The 16,752-nt window shown below is 39.3% G+C and overlaps 1 protein-coding gene and 1 long non-coding RNA gene across 2 annotated transcripts in view; one reads left to right on the top strand and one right to left on the bottom strand.

The window, feature by feature from the left end:
- Positions 1-16,752, bottom strand: part of thsd7ab (thrombospondin, type I, domain containing 7Ab) — a 204,973-nt gene that overhangs the window by 105,411 nt on the left and 82,810 nt on the right. Inside the window, exons 3-4 of the mRNA XM_086312316.1 lie at positions 14,038-14,286; positions 12,663-12,847 (exon numbers count right to left, since the gene is read on the bottom strand). Coding sequence (XP_086168442.1) covers positions 12,663-12,847; positions 14,038-14,286 — 434 coding nt within the window. The remainder of the gene's footprint in view (positions 1-12,662; positions 12,848-14,037; positions 14,287-16,752) is intronic.
- LOC147319598 (uncharacterized) lies at positions 4,642-5,091 on the top strand. The gene is made up of 2 exons (XR_015131563.1): positions 4,642-4,847; positions 4,928-5,091. It is a non-coding gene; the product is annotated as an uncharacterized LOC147319598 (long non-coding RNA).

Genomic DNA, 16,752 nt, shown 5'->3' with positions numbered 1-16,752 from the left:
AACTATTACAGTTATTTTTGTTTAATTTAATAATTGAAACGTGGCCTATACAGGGGGAGATATTTGAATAGTAGCTAAAGGTACTGAATGAATGTTTAAAATAGTGAGCCGACCATTATGAATGGTTAAAACATAAATATGAAAATATGAGCTAAAAGTTGACCAGGTCTGATTTAAGATTTCCTACTTATTGCAATTAAATGTTTTGAGGTGAACTGTGGGGATACAACAGACGAAACTATAAAAACCCTGTTTAACTACATGTTGTTATACACAATACAATATCATAAATATAAATGATTATACATGAACTTAAATTAACTGTAACAATGTGGGCGGACTTTGTCTGGTTTTAATGTGAAGCTGTAGGAGAATAAATTGGCACCATCTGTCGTAATAGGAAGTACAGCTATAGTAGATTTTGCCCCTATAAGAAAATCCGCTCTCTGTGAAAACTGATTCTTGGTTGAAAACAAGATGATGAAAAATACATATCAGAAGCTTTGTCTGAGTATGGATTGATCTCTACTTTTGAAATATTGTAATTAATACTGGAGTGTGTTTTTTAAAAGAAGATATTTAACGATTCATACAACAAAAAAAACCCTCTTCTTCATGTTCAACCTGAAGCACTTTATTTCCTGTATCCCAACTGTTCCTACAAGACATCTAAAGCTTAAAGTCTCTCATAGGCAGGACAGCCAAATCATAAATCCCTCAGAACTGTACAGGGAAAGGCAGAAGGGCCTTTTGAAATGCAAAATGTCTAATTCCTTTTACAAATACACTGAAAGTCAAATACTGAGTTTGCTGAGCCACTGTTAATCCACATCTTATTGGAGAACTACACTCTCTTCAATCTTTTAACATCAGTCCATTTGTGAATACTAAATTGGGGGCTGACAGTGTATCAGCCTCTCTATAAAAGGGAGAAAATATCCTGGAGAATATCCTGACTCTCTGTTAGTCCATTTTGTGGTGTACTCTCCAATGAGTTCATTTCTCTATTGTGCAAAAATGACAACGGTAGAAAAAAAATCCCTCTTGCAAGTGCGGCTTACTGTCTGCAGCGGTGGAAAACGTCTTGCTATCCGTATTCCGTTTGTAGTGGAACAAAGTTTGTCTTACAGTTCCTTCAAAGCTTTAATTCTTCTATCCAGTAGAAAACAGAACTTTGGTGTAAAACTAGTCATCCTTTGTTTTACTTGAAAACAACACTAAGAACTGGCAAGAGAGCAAAAGTTTGGGATTGTAACTGCACAACTGGCTCGTGTATACTGAACGTGATTATGATTATCTAAATTATCTAAAGCATTACAGCAGCTGGGGCAAAGTCTACTGTAAAAAGAACAAGGAAGAAGAAAAGCGGAAAAGGAAACAGAAAAAAGAAGAGCCAGAGAAAGAATAAAAACCAAATGAAACAACAAAAAAAGGCAAATAAAGGAGGTGAGGAGTGAAGGTAGATGAGGGTAGGATGATGGGAAAGGAAACAAGTGCAAAAAGAGAAGAAACAAAAGATTGACAAGAAAGAAGACAAGAAGAGTTGGTGCAATGAGAAGGGAGAGGAATGGAGGAGAAGTTACAAACTAACCAAGAGGTTAGGACAGGAAATGCATGAGGAAAAGCAAAGGAAACATGGCAAAAGGAAATGGAAATGGAAAAAACAACCAAAAGGAAAGATGAAAAGGATGAAAGCAATTGGAGGAGGGGAGAAGACAGAAGGGAGGGAGGGGTGAGGCAGGCGGGGGACGCATAAATCGGGGAGACGGGCTTTGTGACAGCATGACTAAAAACACCTACCTGTAATCTGGAAGGTGATGGAGAGAAGAGGGGGGACACTAGGCTTCTGCTGTTTTTGGGTCTGACCCGCTGCAATTACAGGGGAGATAGCGCTATTAGCTACGCACACACAGGGGAGACAGAGGCACTATCAAAGAAACAGAGGGAGGGAAACGGCACAACAGAGACAGGCAGAAACTAATGCAACAACAACAGCAGACCTGAGCCTCATAACCCAAACATGTTCAATTAAATGCAGATCAAATCTTTGGTTTGAGTGGAAAGCATAAAATAATTGCTGTGCATGGTTCATTTCTTCCGACAAGGCCAAATCAGAGGGAAAGCCACGTGGACCCTAGGAACATGCCATTTTATCAGCTTAGATAAGAAAGTTGACACATGAAAAGAAATTACTTTTTTTAACACTTTTCTTTTTTTCAAACTTAACGGCAGCAGACTAGGTAATGAAAGTGAAAATAAACATTAGCTGTGATTATGCACTGCGACTTTTTAGCCTGTCTGTGTATTTAAAGAAGCGGTTAAGCAATTGCTAAAATGCTCTTGGCTGTATTTGAAAACAGCAGCAGATCGATTTCACGAGCTACAGAGCTAATTGATGCCTGTTTGCTCACTGCAGACAGGAAAAAAGTTCATTTAAGCTTAATTTATGAGCAAAAGATCACAACAATAGTTCTTTCAAGGCACTTTATATTGAAAGGTAAAGAACAACATTCTAGAAAGAGCTTAGTGATCAAATCCCCTATAAGCAGGCACTTAATGATCTTATATACATGCATGCTAAGGTATTTCAACCTGACACATAAATATAAACAACACATTGTTTATTGTGTACAAAACAGAAATTAGTCCCTTTAGCACAAACTGAACAGCAGTTATGCGTTTGAGAAACTCAGCCAGATGCAGTGACTCTGCCCAGCTTCCGAGAGTCTTGTCGTCACAGCAGGGTTGCCAGTTTCTGACGCTACACTGTCTGTATACAGACCAAACCCAAAACCTGTCGTTTGATACGATCACCGCAGGTTGCTGACTGCATCTGCCAGCCCACGCTATAACTGAAAATGCTGCACAGAATTGCTCTGTGAATGCATAAAATGGTGTTTGTCTAGAAATATTTTCAGCAGCTTTCCTTTTCTCCTCTCTGCACTTTTTATGAGAAATTGCGTGGCAGAAGTCGTGTATATTCATCACTTTCTTGGGATTCAGATTGATCATTTCTGTCACTTATTTTGGCCTAAATACTTGTTCAGTAAAAAGAAGAACAAATCAATTTAACATGCAAGTCTCTATAAATTTACAAAATTCTGTTTTTACATTCTTATATTGTGAATAAAAAAAGACATTTGTGTACTGCAACACGATTCTGGAAAAATGTCTTTTTGGCACAGATTCAACGAGGTGCTGGAAACATTCTCAGAGATTTTAATCCATTCTGACATGATGGCATTGTGCAGTTGCTATAGATTTGTTATGCAGCCAACAAATCTACAATCAAACTTCCATTCACAACATCCCAAAGGTGCTCTATTAGACTGAGATCAGGTTCCTGTAAAGCACATTCTTGAGTACAATTAGCCTTTACATTAAAGAAACCAGTTTGAGATGACTTGAGTTTTGTGACATGATGTGTTATCCTGGTGGAAGCAGCCATCACAAAATGGATACACTGTGGTCATAAAAGGATGATTAAGGTCAGCAACAATACCCAGGTAATCTTGACTGTTTAAAAGATGCTCAGTTGATACTAAGGGGCCCAAAGTGTGCCAGGTTCTGACCTTTCTTGTTCTTCGTTGACAGGTGTGGCATCCAGTGTGGTCTTCTGCTGCTTCAAGGTTCAATGTGTTGTGCATTTAGAGATGTTTATGTTGCTTTGGAAGACCTCGTCTGTAATGACTTCCCTGGCCTCTGACATCAACAAGGCATTTTCTTCCACACAGCTGTGGCTCCCTGGATATTTTCTCTTTTTCAGACCATTGTCACCATTGTCTTTAAACTCTAAAGATGGCTATAGTGGGAAATCCCAGTAGATCAGCAGTGTCTGAAATACTCGGACCAGGCCATCTGGCGCCAACAACCATGCCATATTCAGAGTCACTTAATTATTGCATTTGCTTTACTGTCCATTTGAGTGGCTGATTAGAGTGATTAAGTGCAAGTACATGTATATAATGTATTTATATTTACAGTTGTAAATGATTTAAACAGCATATAGTAGAAACACTGTAATGTTTATGATTTATAGCCCTTAGAATTATAATTGTATTCTCAGTGTAAAAAACTTCTACTGTAGATTACTGTAGGCACACTGTAAAATAACTGTCTTTTCATCATACCCTTGTAAAGACAGTGAGAAGCATGGTCTTTCGAGGAAAAACTGCTTTTATATCTTCTGCCAATCTAATCCCCAGTTGCGATTTTATTACCACCTTCAAAATATCTCCATATGCTTCAGCATACCAACACCCAGAGTTACTCATGCTCAGCTGATATTACTTACTTCTGACCCCAGATACTGATCTGGGGTCAGATCGATGCTTCTCCCCCATAAAGATTACTGTTAAGATTTAGGAGGTAGTAAGCTCATTTCAGATCAGGGCTTGAGGGCATCTTCAGCCCTTTAGCACAGTGATATTTATGCATGAGACGGTAGAGAAAGAGAGCTCTGTCATGGTCTGCGGTGGGTGGCTGGAATTTCCATAAGGCTCCTGAACTGACCTGGGATCCGCCCCTGGGCAGGGCCAACTCCAGCTCCTGCACACCTGGAGCCTATTGCAGGCAATCAAGCCAGAGGGATTTAAACCACACGTTGATGTTCATTCACTGCCAGTTTGTCATCAACACATTTGCTGTATTCACCTTGGCTCACGCTCCACCTCCGGACTCAGGATACCAAGCAATCATTCTGAAAATCTCTCTGTGCCTCACCTGCCTGCCCTCCTGCCATCACACTCCATCTGAAGCCCCAGATCTCAGGCCAGCCTTTCCACGCCACTCAGCCTCCCCTGGATTCTCATCACCCCCCTCTCAACACTCCATGTCCCCTACTGCAAGTAAGAATTGCTACTCTTACAACTGGCCACTTCAGAGCTGCCTCCACTACCTCCCTAACTCCTCTATCTTCTCTCTTCAGTGTGACTGTTCCCTGCTCAGCTCCACTCCGCATCTCAGGCCTCATTCCCTCGCCCTAGCCACGTTCCCCAGGCCACGCCTCGTCAAACTCCACGTCTTATTGTTTTTTTTGTCTTTGCTACGTTTTCTTTTTTGCACTTAAACCTAATAAATTGTTACATCATCTGCTGTCTCTGCTATGGGTTTCTGCACCTGAGTCCTGTTCAGTACAGGCCACTCGGCCCCGTGACAAGCTCTGGTTGTAGCAAACATCGCTGAGCTGCTGTCTGCCTCTCTGTCTCAGTGGTGTGCTGTGAGGTTACCCCCCAGAAGAGGGAGAAGAAATCCTGCACCAAGAAGATAAGAACTTTGTACATGTTTGTCTGTGTTCACACTTTCTCACATACAAGTCACGCACGTCTCTCTCGCAGCACTCTCAACATGCTTGTGCAGCGTAATCTTTAACAGAGTTTATGAACACCTCAGATGTATCATCGTGTACCTCACAGCCTCTCAATAGACCTAACAGAACTTCATCTGGAAGGTTATACATTATTTCTGTCATCACAGGTTATATTTTGAACAGTTTCTGTCGATGGATTTAATCTTGGCTACCTGACTCATTATTCTTTAATTACAGCTGACACACAGAGAGCCAAAGGACCACCGATCAATTCGACCACTGAAAAATAAAAAGTGCTAAAGCATCTGTGCTGCTATCGCTTCCTTTACAAGTAATTTCCCTTTACTTAATTTAGCATTACCTAAAATAAATTTGACTAATATTGGAACCATAATGAAATATTGCAAAGCATACATCAGTGTTAGCACAATCTATCACTGACAAATGAAACAGAACAATGATTTGGTTCAGAATAGTTTTTTAAAGCTTTCCAGCTGCAGGTCTGAAAACAGGAATGGGCTCATAAATTATTCTGAAATTTCAACATAACAGTTTTTCTTTGAGTTTTTAATACAGCTTATTTCATTTATTATTATATATTCCAATCAAATTGATAAAAATGGACTGACTATATATATCTAACTTTAGTTGGCTTGCTATTGGGCTAGTAACAACATGCTAATGATACAGTTCTCCAATAACAAACTAGGTCTATTTAAAAATAGTATTTGTGGTACGACCTCTTTTAGTTTATTGGGGTATAAATCTAATAGAAAATGTATAAATCACTCCTACTCACTTCCTCAGGAACTTAGTGAATCAAGTGTTTTAGGCTAGCATCTGGGGTATACTCAGCTGTTTCACAGGGCTATGCAGTCCTGTGATACTACCAAAATACTACCACAATTAAAAGCGGTCAGTACTAGCACCTGAAAAACAGTGCCTAGACTTGGTTGTTTCATCCCATTTTTTAAATCATAATCTTTCCATTTTTCTTTTCATCACTGCTTCTCTTCCATGAGAGCCAGTAGTTTGAGAGATACGAGTAATGCTCATATTATTTCCTCTTAACTTCCTCCAGCTGGTTGCAAGAGAAGATCATCTCTCCCTTTTTGACACCAGTTGCAATTGAGCACCTCACTTCCTCCTAAACTTTGTCACTTGCTCTCATGTGATCAGTATGGTTGAGCTCCATAAGCTTAGTTTCAACTAATGTCTTTAACACCTTCCTTAAGAGGGCAGCTTTGACTCTAAGCTGGCTTGACGAGTGTCAGAAATCGAGGCCTTTACACTTGTGTCCACTGACAAGTCAAAGCAGGTCACAGGACCAGACAAATCCCTGATATAAAGGGAGAGGCAGCCAGTAAAAGGCTGTATAAAATGTTTACGTGACGAGCTGATGAAAAGAAAATACTACAACAGGTATTAATAAAAATAAAACATTGTGGCATAATATTGGACGTGAACCGAGTCAACATGTTGGCTGCTGCAAGCACATGATATGCAATTATCTGCTACCAACCCACCAAGGGCCTGCAGCTCTTATACACTGTGTGTGGGGATTGGAGGATGCAAGAGTGTCACGTAACAGTGCTTGATCAAATCTATTTGAGTTACCCTTGAGACTGATTTGTTTCAGGCTGTGTGATGGTGTAGTATCTGATGTATGCAGCTGTGGCTACGCTATAGAGGAAAGATGGTCAACAGCCTCCCGAGATCAATATGCGCTCTTGACAAAATTAGATTTCTTTGACAAATTAACTATATAAGGTTTGTATAATTGAAGAGCAGGCCACAAAAACAACACAACAAAATAAAAACACTTGAAAAAGGTAGCGAGAGACAGAGTAGTGGGTTATTGCTAAAGAGTTAATTTAACTTTAATGCACACAGATTAAACATGCAGTGTAATAAAACTTGCAAATGTACACCAAGTCTACACCTCAGCTTGGTGCATAAAAGAGTGAGCATGTTTCTAATGATCAATTTTTCTAACTGGTTTCAAGTAGATAAACTTAAAAGCCTGGCAGCCTTTACAAATCATTCAAAAACCTGCAGAAAATCTGGATTTTGAAACTGAGCAACAAGTTGGAAGTTTCTGCATGACAGCCACAGTATATGCAGAGTGTACTTATGTTCTCATCCAGTGATCAGATACCACAACAGAACTGTCATGATACTGTGTGGCATAGAGTACAAGCTTTACAACATCATACTTTTCATGGAAATTGAGAGTAATTTACATACAGTAGCACTTCTCTCATCCCACTTATCACTCAAAGTGCTTTACACAACAGGACACATTTACCTTCACATAGTGCTTTATGCTATACACTCTAAGCACTTTATTGATCCAACACCCACAACTACAGCCAATTTGAAAACAGCCATTAATTAAAAAGGATGTTCTTGAACTGTGGGATGAAATCTCACCAGGCACACCGAAAACATGTAAATTCCAGCCTGAACCTTCTTGCTTACAGTGCCAACCACTGTGTGGTGGTGCAAGGCATTACGCTGCTGTTTCAGTATTCCTCTTGTAGTATCCTTAGACTTAAATTGTACTATGAACTATACTCATATTACACTAAAGTACTGTAGACTTTATCTATAAAAACAACCTCTTCAAGCTTCAATGAAATGTTAGGACTTCAAGCAACATGATTTTGCTGAGATGAGTTATGGAAGGACTCAAGCTACAAAATGAAACGGAGCTTTAACTGAAATGAAAAAGAAAATTAGAACATCAGTGATGTAATAACTCACCCACCTCATGGTCCATCACAATTCACAGATTCTTGTAATGTTTGAAGCACAGAAAGTAAGTTATGCTTTGCTGTCATTTGTTAAACTAATGAGAATTAAAATCCACTGAGAAGGCTCCGTTTTATCCAGGGGAATTAATGCTGTTTCATTCAAATCTGGCCGGTCTTCTAGAAGGAAAAGTCCCTATTAAAATGACAAATATGACCTTGACCCTGAGGACAGTTTGGTGAAGACCCATGAGGTTAATGTTGTATGCATATTTCACTAACATTTGACCAGTGCTAGAGTGCTGTGTTTGAGTAATCACAATTCTTTGGATTTTTTGAGGGAATGAAGGATGATGGACATCACACCTTTGCATAAGCTCGTAACACTACACAAAAATACAGCATTTTTAGCATTCTGCTGTATTCACAAATAACAATAAATTACAGTACTGTTTAAGATGTTGTATATTTTGTATTCCCATAATTAATGTAGAATAACAAGTTCTGAAGTCATGTTTGCAACATTTTAACAGTATGCAGAGAAAAGCTATGTTACTTGCTATGACTACACATCACGTCAATGTAGATTTTTAAAAAATGCTTTTAAGAGCATGAAAATGAAGTGAAGGTCCAAATTCACAAGATAAAACCTACAGAATCTTGAAGAAAAGAGGACCTGATTCTATTAATAAACATACAGAGATGCAGCAAGAAAGATATATATTTTTTACCTCCCATTCTGTGTGAAAGTGACAGAGAAAAATGGAGAAAAATTGAGTTGCTGCTCTGTCAGATGAGTCAGAGGCTGAGCCGTGACACAGACAAACTCTGTGCACCGTCATGGGTTGCTGATTCCAGTATATGTCCGTTCGGTTGATTCAGACAACAGACAAAAAAAAGGTTGAAAACTGAATGACTCACTGGCCTCAAAGAGGAAACCTTACACATTAATACAAAAACTGGACTTTGACAAGAACATAAAATATGATAAAGAGCATATTTTATTAACAATTTGACTTTTTCTCTGCAGTTCCGAGAGTCCTAATCCAATGTTAGTGATGTCTTCTTTTTCTAAATCCAAAAGCTCACTCTTTGAAAGTCACTGGGACTGTCTTTAAGTAATATAGGGGCACGTCCCCCTTCAGAGCCCAAAACAGTCAATCCATCACATCCCACATTATTCAGTAAATCAGTAAGAGTCTTGAGGTTAACACATTCCAGAGTAACTCCTTAGTGCATTCAGGTTCGTATACTTAGATTTGCGTTATTTACCCCTTTTCAGTTACTGTTACATTTTACTGTATTTGTTGTGAAAAAAATCTCCTCCATATTTGTTTTGCATTCTGTCGTTTATGAGTCGCTACATACTAGCATCAAGTGCAGCTCAGCTGGCAGGATTGCAGAGAAGAAAGCTTTTAGTCTGTGGAGGTGTGCACAATTTTGAATTTGTGGGTGAAGAGGACATGAACAACATCACAGTCAAATCATGTTGTAGCTGGATGATAGTAAGTATCTGACACTTGTAAAGAGATCTACTTCATATTTTAAGAAGCACTTGTTAGGTGAGAAGGTCTGCAACACTGGTGGCCCATTAAGGTGGAGAATCATAGAAGTGCTACAGCTCCAACTTTTATTTCAGCTTAAAAAAAAGCTGTGCTGAGAGACATGCTAAAATGCTTGTTGCTGGTTGTATGTGAAGAAAAGGTTACCAGTATTAACAAGCTGTGAAATGAGGTAAAGTCACTACATCAGGGGTAGGCAACCTTTCTGATGGCGAGTGCCATTTAAAATTTCCTCAAAGTCAGTGTGCCATATGATTGTATTAGCAATAAATTTAATAACACTCTATATGAACAGTTACACACTATATAGAACCACTTTATAGAATTATATTTGTTTGCAGATGTTGGCAGCTATCAGCGAATAGTTATCAGCTATTTTGAAACAAAAAAAGACACTTTTTATCCATAACAGCAAATGAGCCGTACAACAGAAAATACAAATGCTATTTATGGTCTCCTCACAACAATGATAAGAAAAATAAACTAAGCCAATATGGCATGTTTGTTAATACAGAGACACACATGTTAATGTGATCTCTAGTCTCCCACTCAGAGACACAGGTCTCCGAGCGTCCAACATTCAGACGGCTACCCGAGGACACTCATGTGAGAGAAAATCTGCTCACGCAGACATGTAGAGCCAAATACTGTCAATAAGGCCTCTGCAATGTTCTGAAGACAGTTAAACTTGTCAGGTAGTGATGTCCAGCAGGTGAACATGCAGCTCCGTGAACACGCACAGCTGTGGATTCCAGCTGCTTTGATGTCGCATTAACTGGCATTAAGACAAATCTAGCTGCTCATTAAAGATTTCTGGTTTGATCAGAAAATAAAACATTGTTCCACACACCTGAAAGTCCCGAAAACGCATTGTGTCTCAAGTCTACGGATGTATCCGTGTATTTCCGTGGTGCTGATGCTGTGCTGAGCGGACAGCTCCTGAAGCTTTTGAAGTGTCGGAATGTGGAAAGCTAACAACGTCCCTCTCACCAGTAGGCTAAGTTATTTTTAGCCAATTACAAGTTGAATCTGGTAGTTGGGGTTGTTAGCTAAGATACCGTCATTAAGAAGAGGCACAACTAATGTGTCTATGTGAGCTGATTTGCGATGTGCACCGCTGGCGTGGCCATTTATTTTTTGATGCACCTTCTCAAATTAATTCACCGCGTGTCGTGCCCAGGGCTGGACTGGGACAAAAGAAAACAGCCCGGGCATTTTGACTAAAGACCGGCCCCCCAGGTATTAAAGCCATAAAGCCTTTGAATGAAAACAAACGCTGTTGTGACAGTGATGTACAGTCTTGTTGGTAAATGTATGATTTCTATACGTGTAGATGACAGCTTTGGTTGTAAGATTCAGATAATTATTTAATAACAGCCAGACATTTTAAATGAAAATAAGAAAGTATTTCTTTGTGCCCCCCTTTCCCTGTTACATTCTGAAGTGGATGAAGCAGACTACACAAACTCTATAAAATATAACCAACAAGCACAAGTGGTAACACTTTAACTTTAACTGTAACTGTAACTTTTAATGGCAACAATCATGGTCTCCGTCACTAGGATGAGTCTTTTTGAATGCACTATGAGGACAATTTCGTAAGACGTGGTCCCAAAGGACGGTAAGGCTCAGCTCAAGGCTTCACGCTGGGACAGCATCTCTACCACCTCAGACGCTTGAGAGACTTCCAACTGCCCTCCAAGGTGCTCAGGAACTTTTACTCGTGCACCATAGAGAGCATCCTGGCGGGAAACATCTTAACCTGGTTCGGGAACAGCACCATGCAGGACAGACGAGCTCTACAGAGGGTTGTGCGGTCAGCTGAGCGCACCATCCGCTCCGAGCTCCCTGACCTGCACTCAATCTACAGCAGGCGGTGCTGGACCAAGGCCAGGAAGATCGTGAAGGACCTCAGCCATCCCAACAACAGACTGTTCTCTCTGTTGAGGTCAGGAAAGCGATTCCGCTCCCTGAAGACCAACACAGAGAGACTGAGGAGGAGCTTCTTCCCGCAGGCGATACGGTCTCTCAATCACACCACCACACAGTACTGACCCACACATACAGTTCTTACACACACACTGGACTTTCTGGACTTTGGTTTTGCACAACACTGGTCACTATATTCTTCATTTCCGGTTAATACTTGTACAGCTGCTGTTATTGTGTATCTATTTATTTAGATTTAGATTTCTTCATACATTCTTATATAGTTCTATATTGTGTATTGTGTATTTTGTTGTACAGTTATTTTATTTTCAACTTTAATTTATATATTTATCTTTATCTTATTCTTCCCAGTTAAATTTACCCTTCATTCTAATTTGTGTTGTACAGTTATTTCATTTTTAACCTTAATTTATATTCTATTCCTTCCTAGTTAAATTTACCCTTTTTAATTTTTCATATTTATTTCCTATCTTATTCATAGCCTTTTCCTTTTTTTGTTTTCTTTAGGTCACGAGCAGTTGTCCAAGCATTTCACTACATATCGTACTGTGTATGACTGTGTACGTGACAAATAAAATTTGAATTTGAATTTGACTTCAGTAATCAGTGTGTGAGGTCACAGTGACCAAGCCCATCTCTTATACCCCACATTTCGAGAGCCACTGAGGTAAGGGAACATTAACATCTCAAAAAACTGTCAGTAGCCCACTGTGACTGAATGAACATAACAAAGAACAGAAATTCTTCATAATTTTACTGAAAATTGGGATCTTTCACGCAAACTATGGGCAAGCACAGAAATCTGCTAGCAACTATGGCAAGTAACTGGGTGAAATTATGACTAATTTCACTTCCAGCAATCATTTTCTAAATGGCCAGTACCTGATCAATTACAATTAACTCTAGGCTAGCAATGATACAAATCGGGCCCGGAATCAGGTACTGAAGGATGCAACCATCAGCCATCAAATTAGATTACACATTTTAAAATTTCTAAATCATACAGTATATGACATCTTGATATCAGGTACTAACTCAAAAGTTAATATACATACACAACAGGGTCTTTAGGAACACTCTTAACTTTACCTTTGTCCTTTTCTCGAAGGTCGTTGAGGTATTTTAGAAGCTCAGCGTTGGCTTGAACACAGTACACTTCTCTCGTCTGTAAGCCTCCTCCACAAAGCCCTGTCAGGTTGCTACGTCGACGGTCTTGTTGGCTCAGCAATGTGTCAACCCGACAGTCGCTCCACTCTGTGGTTCTCCAGGTGTAACTACAACGTGAACATAGAACATGGAACGATGGGCAACAGTGAGAGAACCAACCATGCGAGTAATGCATGTAATGTAATGCAAGATAAGCATATTTACAATCTTGCAGACATCACTTTACAACATAAATATGCACTTGATGTTTATAACCAATGTTGTCTACACTCCTCAGTTTATGCAGCCTTTACAAGGATGTGAAGCATCATTTTATAGCTGTGTCTCTGAAAACCTACTAGATTTTCAGACACATCAGTGTTGGACAACGATAAGTTGCTTAATAAACTGTTGAAATAATGTAAATACATTTTTTGAATGTGGCTAACACAAACATTGCTTGCACTAGCAGCTTTCTTTCTTGTGGTCCTGTATTGATCAAGTCAAGAGATTAAACTTTGATACAGCCTGTTTGATAAAGCCTGCTTGTTTACAACTTGTCAGAGAAAGAAAAGAGTGTTGTCCTCTGCAGTCCTCTTTAAAACAAGAGTTAACAGGCATGTATATTTGTAAATTAATAAGGAATAAAAAGTTTGTCTAGCTGACCACTGTATCTGGGGTCAACTCGCAGATGAAGCCACCATTTAATTGTCTAGTCCGCTAGTTGTACATATCCCCAACAGAAACATTCAGGATGGGATTAGGATCACACACAATTATAAGTTGATATATGCTGAACCATCTGTGAGAATGCTTTTAATGTTTTAATGTATGGGTGTGTGTAATTTTCTGGAATTATAATATCCTTACAGTCTCCATCCATTTGTCTTTACTTTGTGTCTGGCACCAGCCCAAGCACTTAAACTAATCTATCTCAATATGCTGTCTCACTTACACACATATACGCAAATAAACACACAGGCCACCCAGAAGAGCAAATTAGCTGGGTGGTGTGTGTAAAGGGAACTCAGCAGGAAGCGTGTGTCGTCTCAGTCAGGTTGAATACCAAACACTTTGGGTTCGCTGTATTTGTGCCTGAGCCTTATATGAATCCCTGCAATCTTTCTTAACCATGCTATAAATAAGAGGTGGGTATCATCACAACATCACATGCAGTTCTATCCCTGTGAAACATGAGCTCCTGTTGTGTACCATGCTATGAATTCCACATCTACACTTTACTCAATGTTTTTTTAAGTCCCTGCTCACTCCCACCTGTGCTCCCTGCATCTCTTCCCTATCATCAGGAGTGACTCACGTGGCACAGGGTGGTATGGATTCACCCTGAGGTTCACAAGATTCAAACTCCTCCAGGAGTGGGCACTCCGCCCCCTCGCCCACGGGGAACTGGAGCACCTGTCTGGTCCGAGTCCGATTGCCTCTGGGAGATTCAGGGTTCATGCAGGTTTTGGTGCAGGGGCTCCAAATGGTCCAGTCGGTAAGCTTGCAGTCCGTGGGGAGAACGCATGACTGGATGGTCAGTGGAAGGTCCCTTGTTAAGCACATGCTGGGAAAAGATAAAAAGGAATGACATGAAATCTTAGTGATATCATAAGAACATTAATGCAATATAAATTTGGACTGTTGGTTGAAAAGAAAAGAAAATATTTATAGCTCTAACAAAACTACAAATAAAATAGAGAATATGCTACACTTGTAATTGAGCCCTTGAGCCCCAGTCAACCAGCCAACCAACCGACCCCTGATCCAATTATGCTTTCATAGGATGAATGACAGGGTAAGCTATCACCCAGACTCTTAATCCAAATGTTCAAAATAACTACAAAAATTAGTAATCTAAGTAACATAAATTCATGTTTTTATTTCAGAATTGTAACTTAATAGTTTTAATAACCTGAACTAGTCAAAGGTCCAAAAGTATACAATGTTTATCTATAGTTTACACTATTATTCCCATTATTTCTTTCACGACATGAAAATCATGGAACTGAAATAGCAAATAAACTCATCTCAAATGTGTTCTGGCCTACAGGGTTGTTCAGTTTAGATCAGTTGCTCAGGTTGTGTTTTGTTTATCTTTTTGTTAGTTTGCTGATGCTGTGACACCATGAGTGCAGAGGGTTACTGTGTCCATAACTGTCAGTGATTACCACAGACAGAGGTTATAAAATTGTAACTGTCTAAAGTGATAGCATTACAAAAAAATGACGTTAAATTAAATAATAACTGAATTTTCAGAACAAAGACTTCCAGATATTTTTCTTTTTATCACTTAAAAGAAAAAATAGTTAAATTCATGTAATACTTTAAGTAAAATAGCATGTGATCCAAATGTTTAAATCTGAAAACATTTGGAACCTCTGCATATAAATGTGGTTGCTGGTCAAATGGCCATGAACACGTGAGCACATGCAACCAAATGCTCAGGCCACTGACTGCTCTAAATGCTCAGTTTGAGACAGTTTTTTTCCCCTACTTTTGGCTCTGTGTGATGCTAATGAGAGACGATAACCTTAATCTCTGACTGTGCGTGAAGAAGCCCACCCACCTGCTATTCAAGCCTTTTTTTTGCAAGGGGCAACAGCTTGTTTCAGAGAGAGGTTGAACTGAGAGGATGTAGGAAGTATAAGATCGAGAATGATTACTTTGAATTGTGCAAAGCTACGCTAGAAGAGTCAAAGGAAAATAGACGGAACTGAAAATGAGTATGGAAGATCCAACTTAAGTTGTTTTTTTTTCAGAAAAAGAAAGAAAAAGGAAAATTATAAGAATTATGAATGGATATTATAAGTCAAGAGCAGGGTAATCAGTTTTTGGATATAGGCCGACATTTAGCATACAGATACAGCATTCGTGGTAAGAAAGCCGCTAGAATAGAATAAAATAATCCCTTAACCCACAAGGGGAAATCTGGGTGTAACACCAGCAAGAAAGACACATATACAAACAAACAGTACACAAGAGACAGAACAGAAACATACACAATTTTTACATATTTACATCAAGGACAATGGTTACCAAAAACAGACTACTGTACCGTTACTAGATTAAATAAAATTAAATGAAGTTAAGAGGCAAACCCTGGTTATAGTGTGAATCGGTTGATAAAATAGTGCAAATTACAGCGCTGATGTAAACATCTATGTTTGTTGGGAGCAGTTTTGATTGTACAGTCTGACAGCTGCAGGGAGGAGGACCTGCGGAAACGCTCCTTCATGCATCGAGGATGCAGCAGTCTGTCACTGAAGGAGCTCTGCAGTTACATATATTAGTCAGAATATAATGTGTTAAAATGTTTTTCTTAATAAAAAATACCAGATATCAGCATTGTTGAAAACTGCCTGTAGATTCATTGACTTAATGAATCCACTTAACCTTTCACTATTCTACTTCTTCATCCAAGTCATGCGGTGTACAGCTTGCTGATGCCTCATTACAATGGCACTGAAGTTTTCAGCAAGCTCTCAATTCTATTTTAATGTCAATGTGCTAAGTTGCCTATTGGCGTAAGACTTTGCATCAACATGTGTGATACCACACATGAAGCTTTGAACCCTTCGCCCTTAACTGTCGTTAGCTTCTCATTAGCATACACACTGCATAATCAGTTTCACATTAAGAGTAAAAAAGGAATGGTATGGCACGGTGTGTGTCATGTGTTAAGACAGCCAAAACAACTTCTGATCAATCGCTCACAAACATCTTTTGATCATCTAAACAGTATTTAGACGTAATGAATAACCCGTCCTCTTTGGGTCCCTTCCGAATCATTAGAAATTTGCTCTAACTAAAGCCGACTGCTTTCTGGTACTCGTTCTCGATGTCTCTCCCCTTGAGGCAAAGCAGCTGACGAGCTATTAGTGCTAATTACAGCTCTGCTTCATTTAGAAACCTCTCATTTAGACGTTGCCACCACACTTCACCTCCAGCAACTCAGACTTTTGGTATAAATCAGGAAATGTATGAGCTCAGTTGTGCTGTCTTTTTTTCTTTTAACTCCTGTGTCTTCACT

This window comes from Aulonocara sp. 'chitande type north' Nkhata Bay, linkage group LG11 (assembly GCF_057382095.1).
Source record: "Aulonocara sp. 'chitande type north' Nkhata Bay isolate Kocher_YH1m ecotype deep benthic linkage group LG11, A_spYH_male_GT1.1, whole genome shotgun sequence".
NCBI lineage: Eukaryota > Metazoa > Chordata > Actinopteri > Cichliformes > Cichlidae > Aulonocara > Aulonocara sp. 'chitande type north' Nkhata Bay.
Note: the sequence above shows the minus strand (reverse complement) of the source record. Positions and strands in the feature narration are given on the sequence as shown.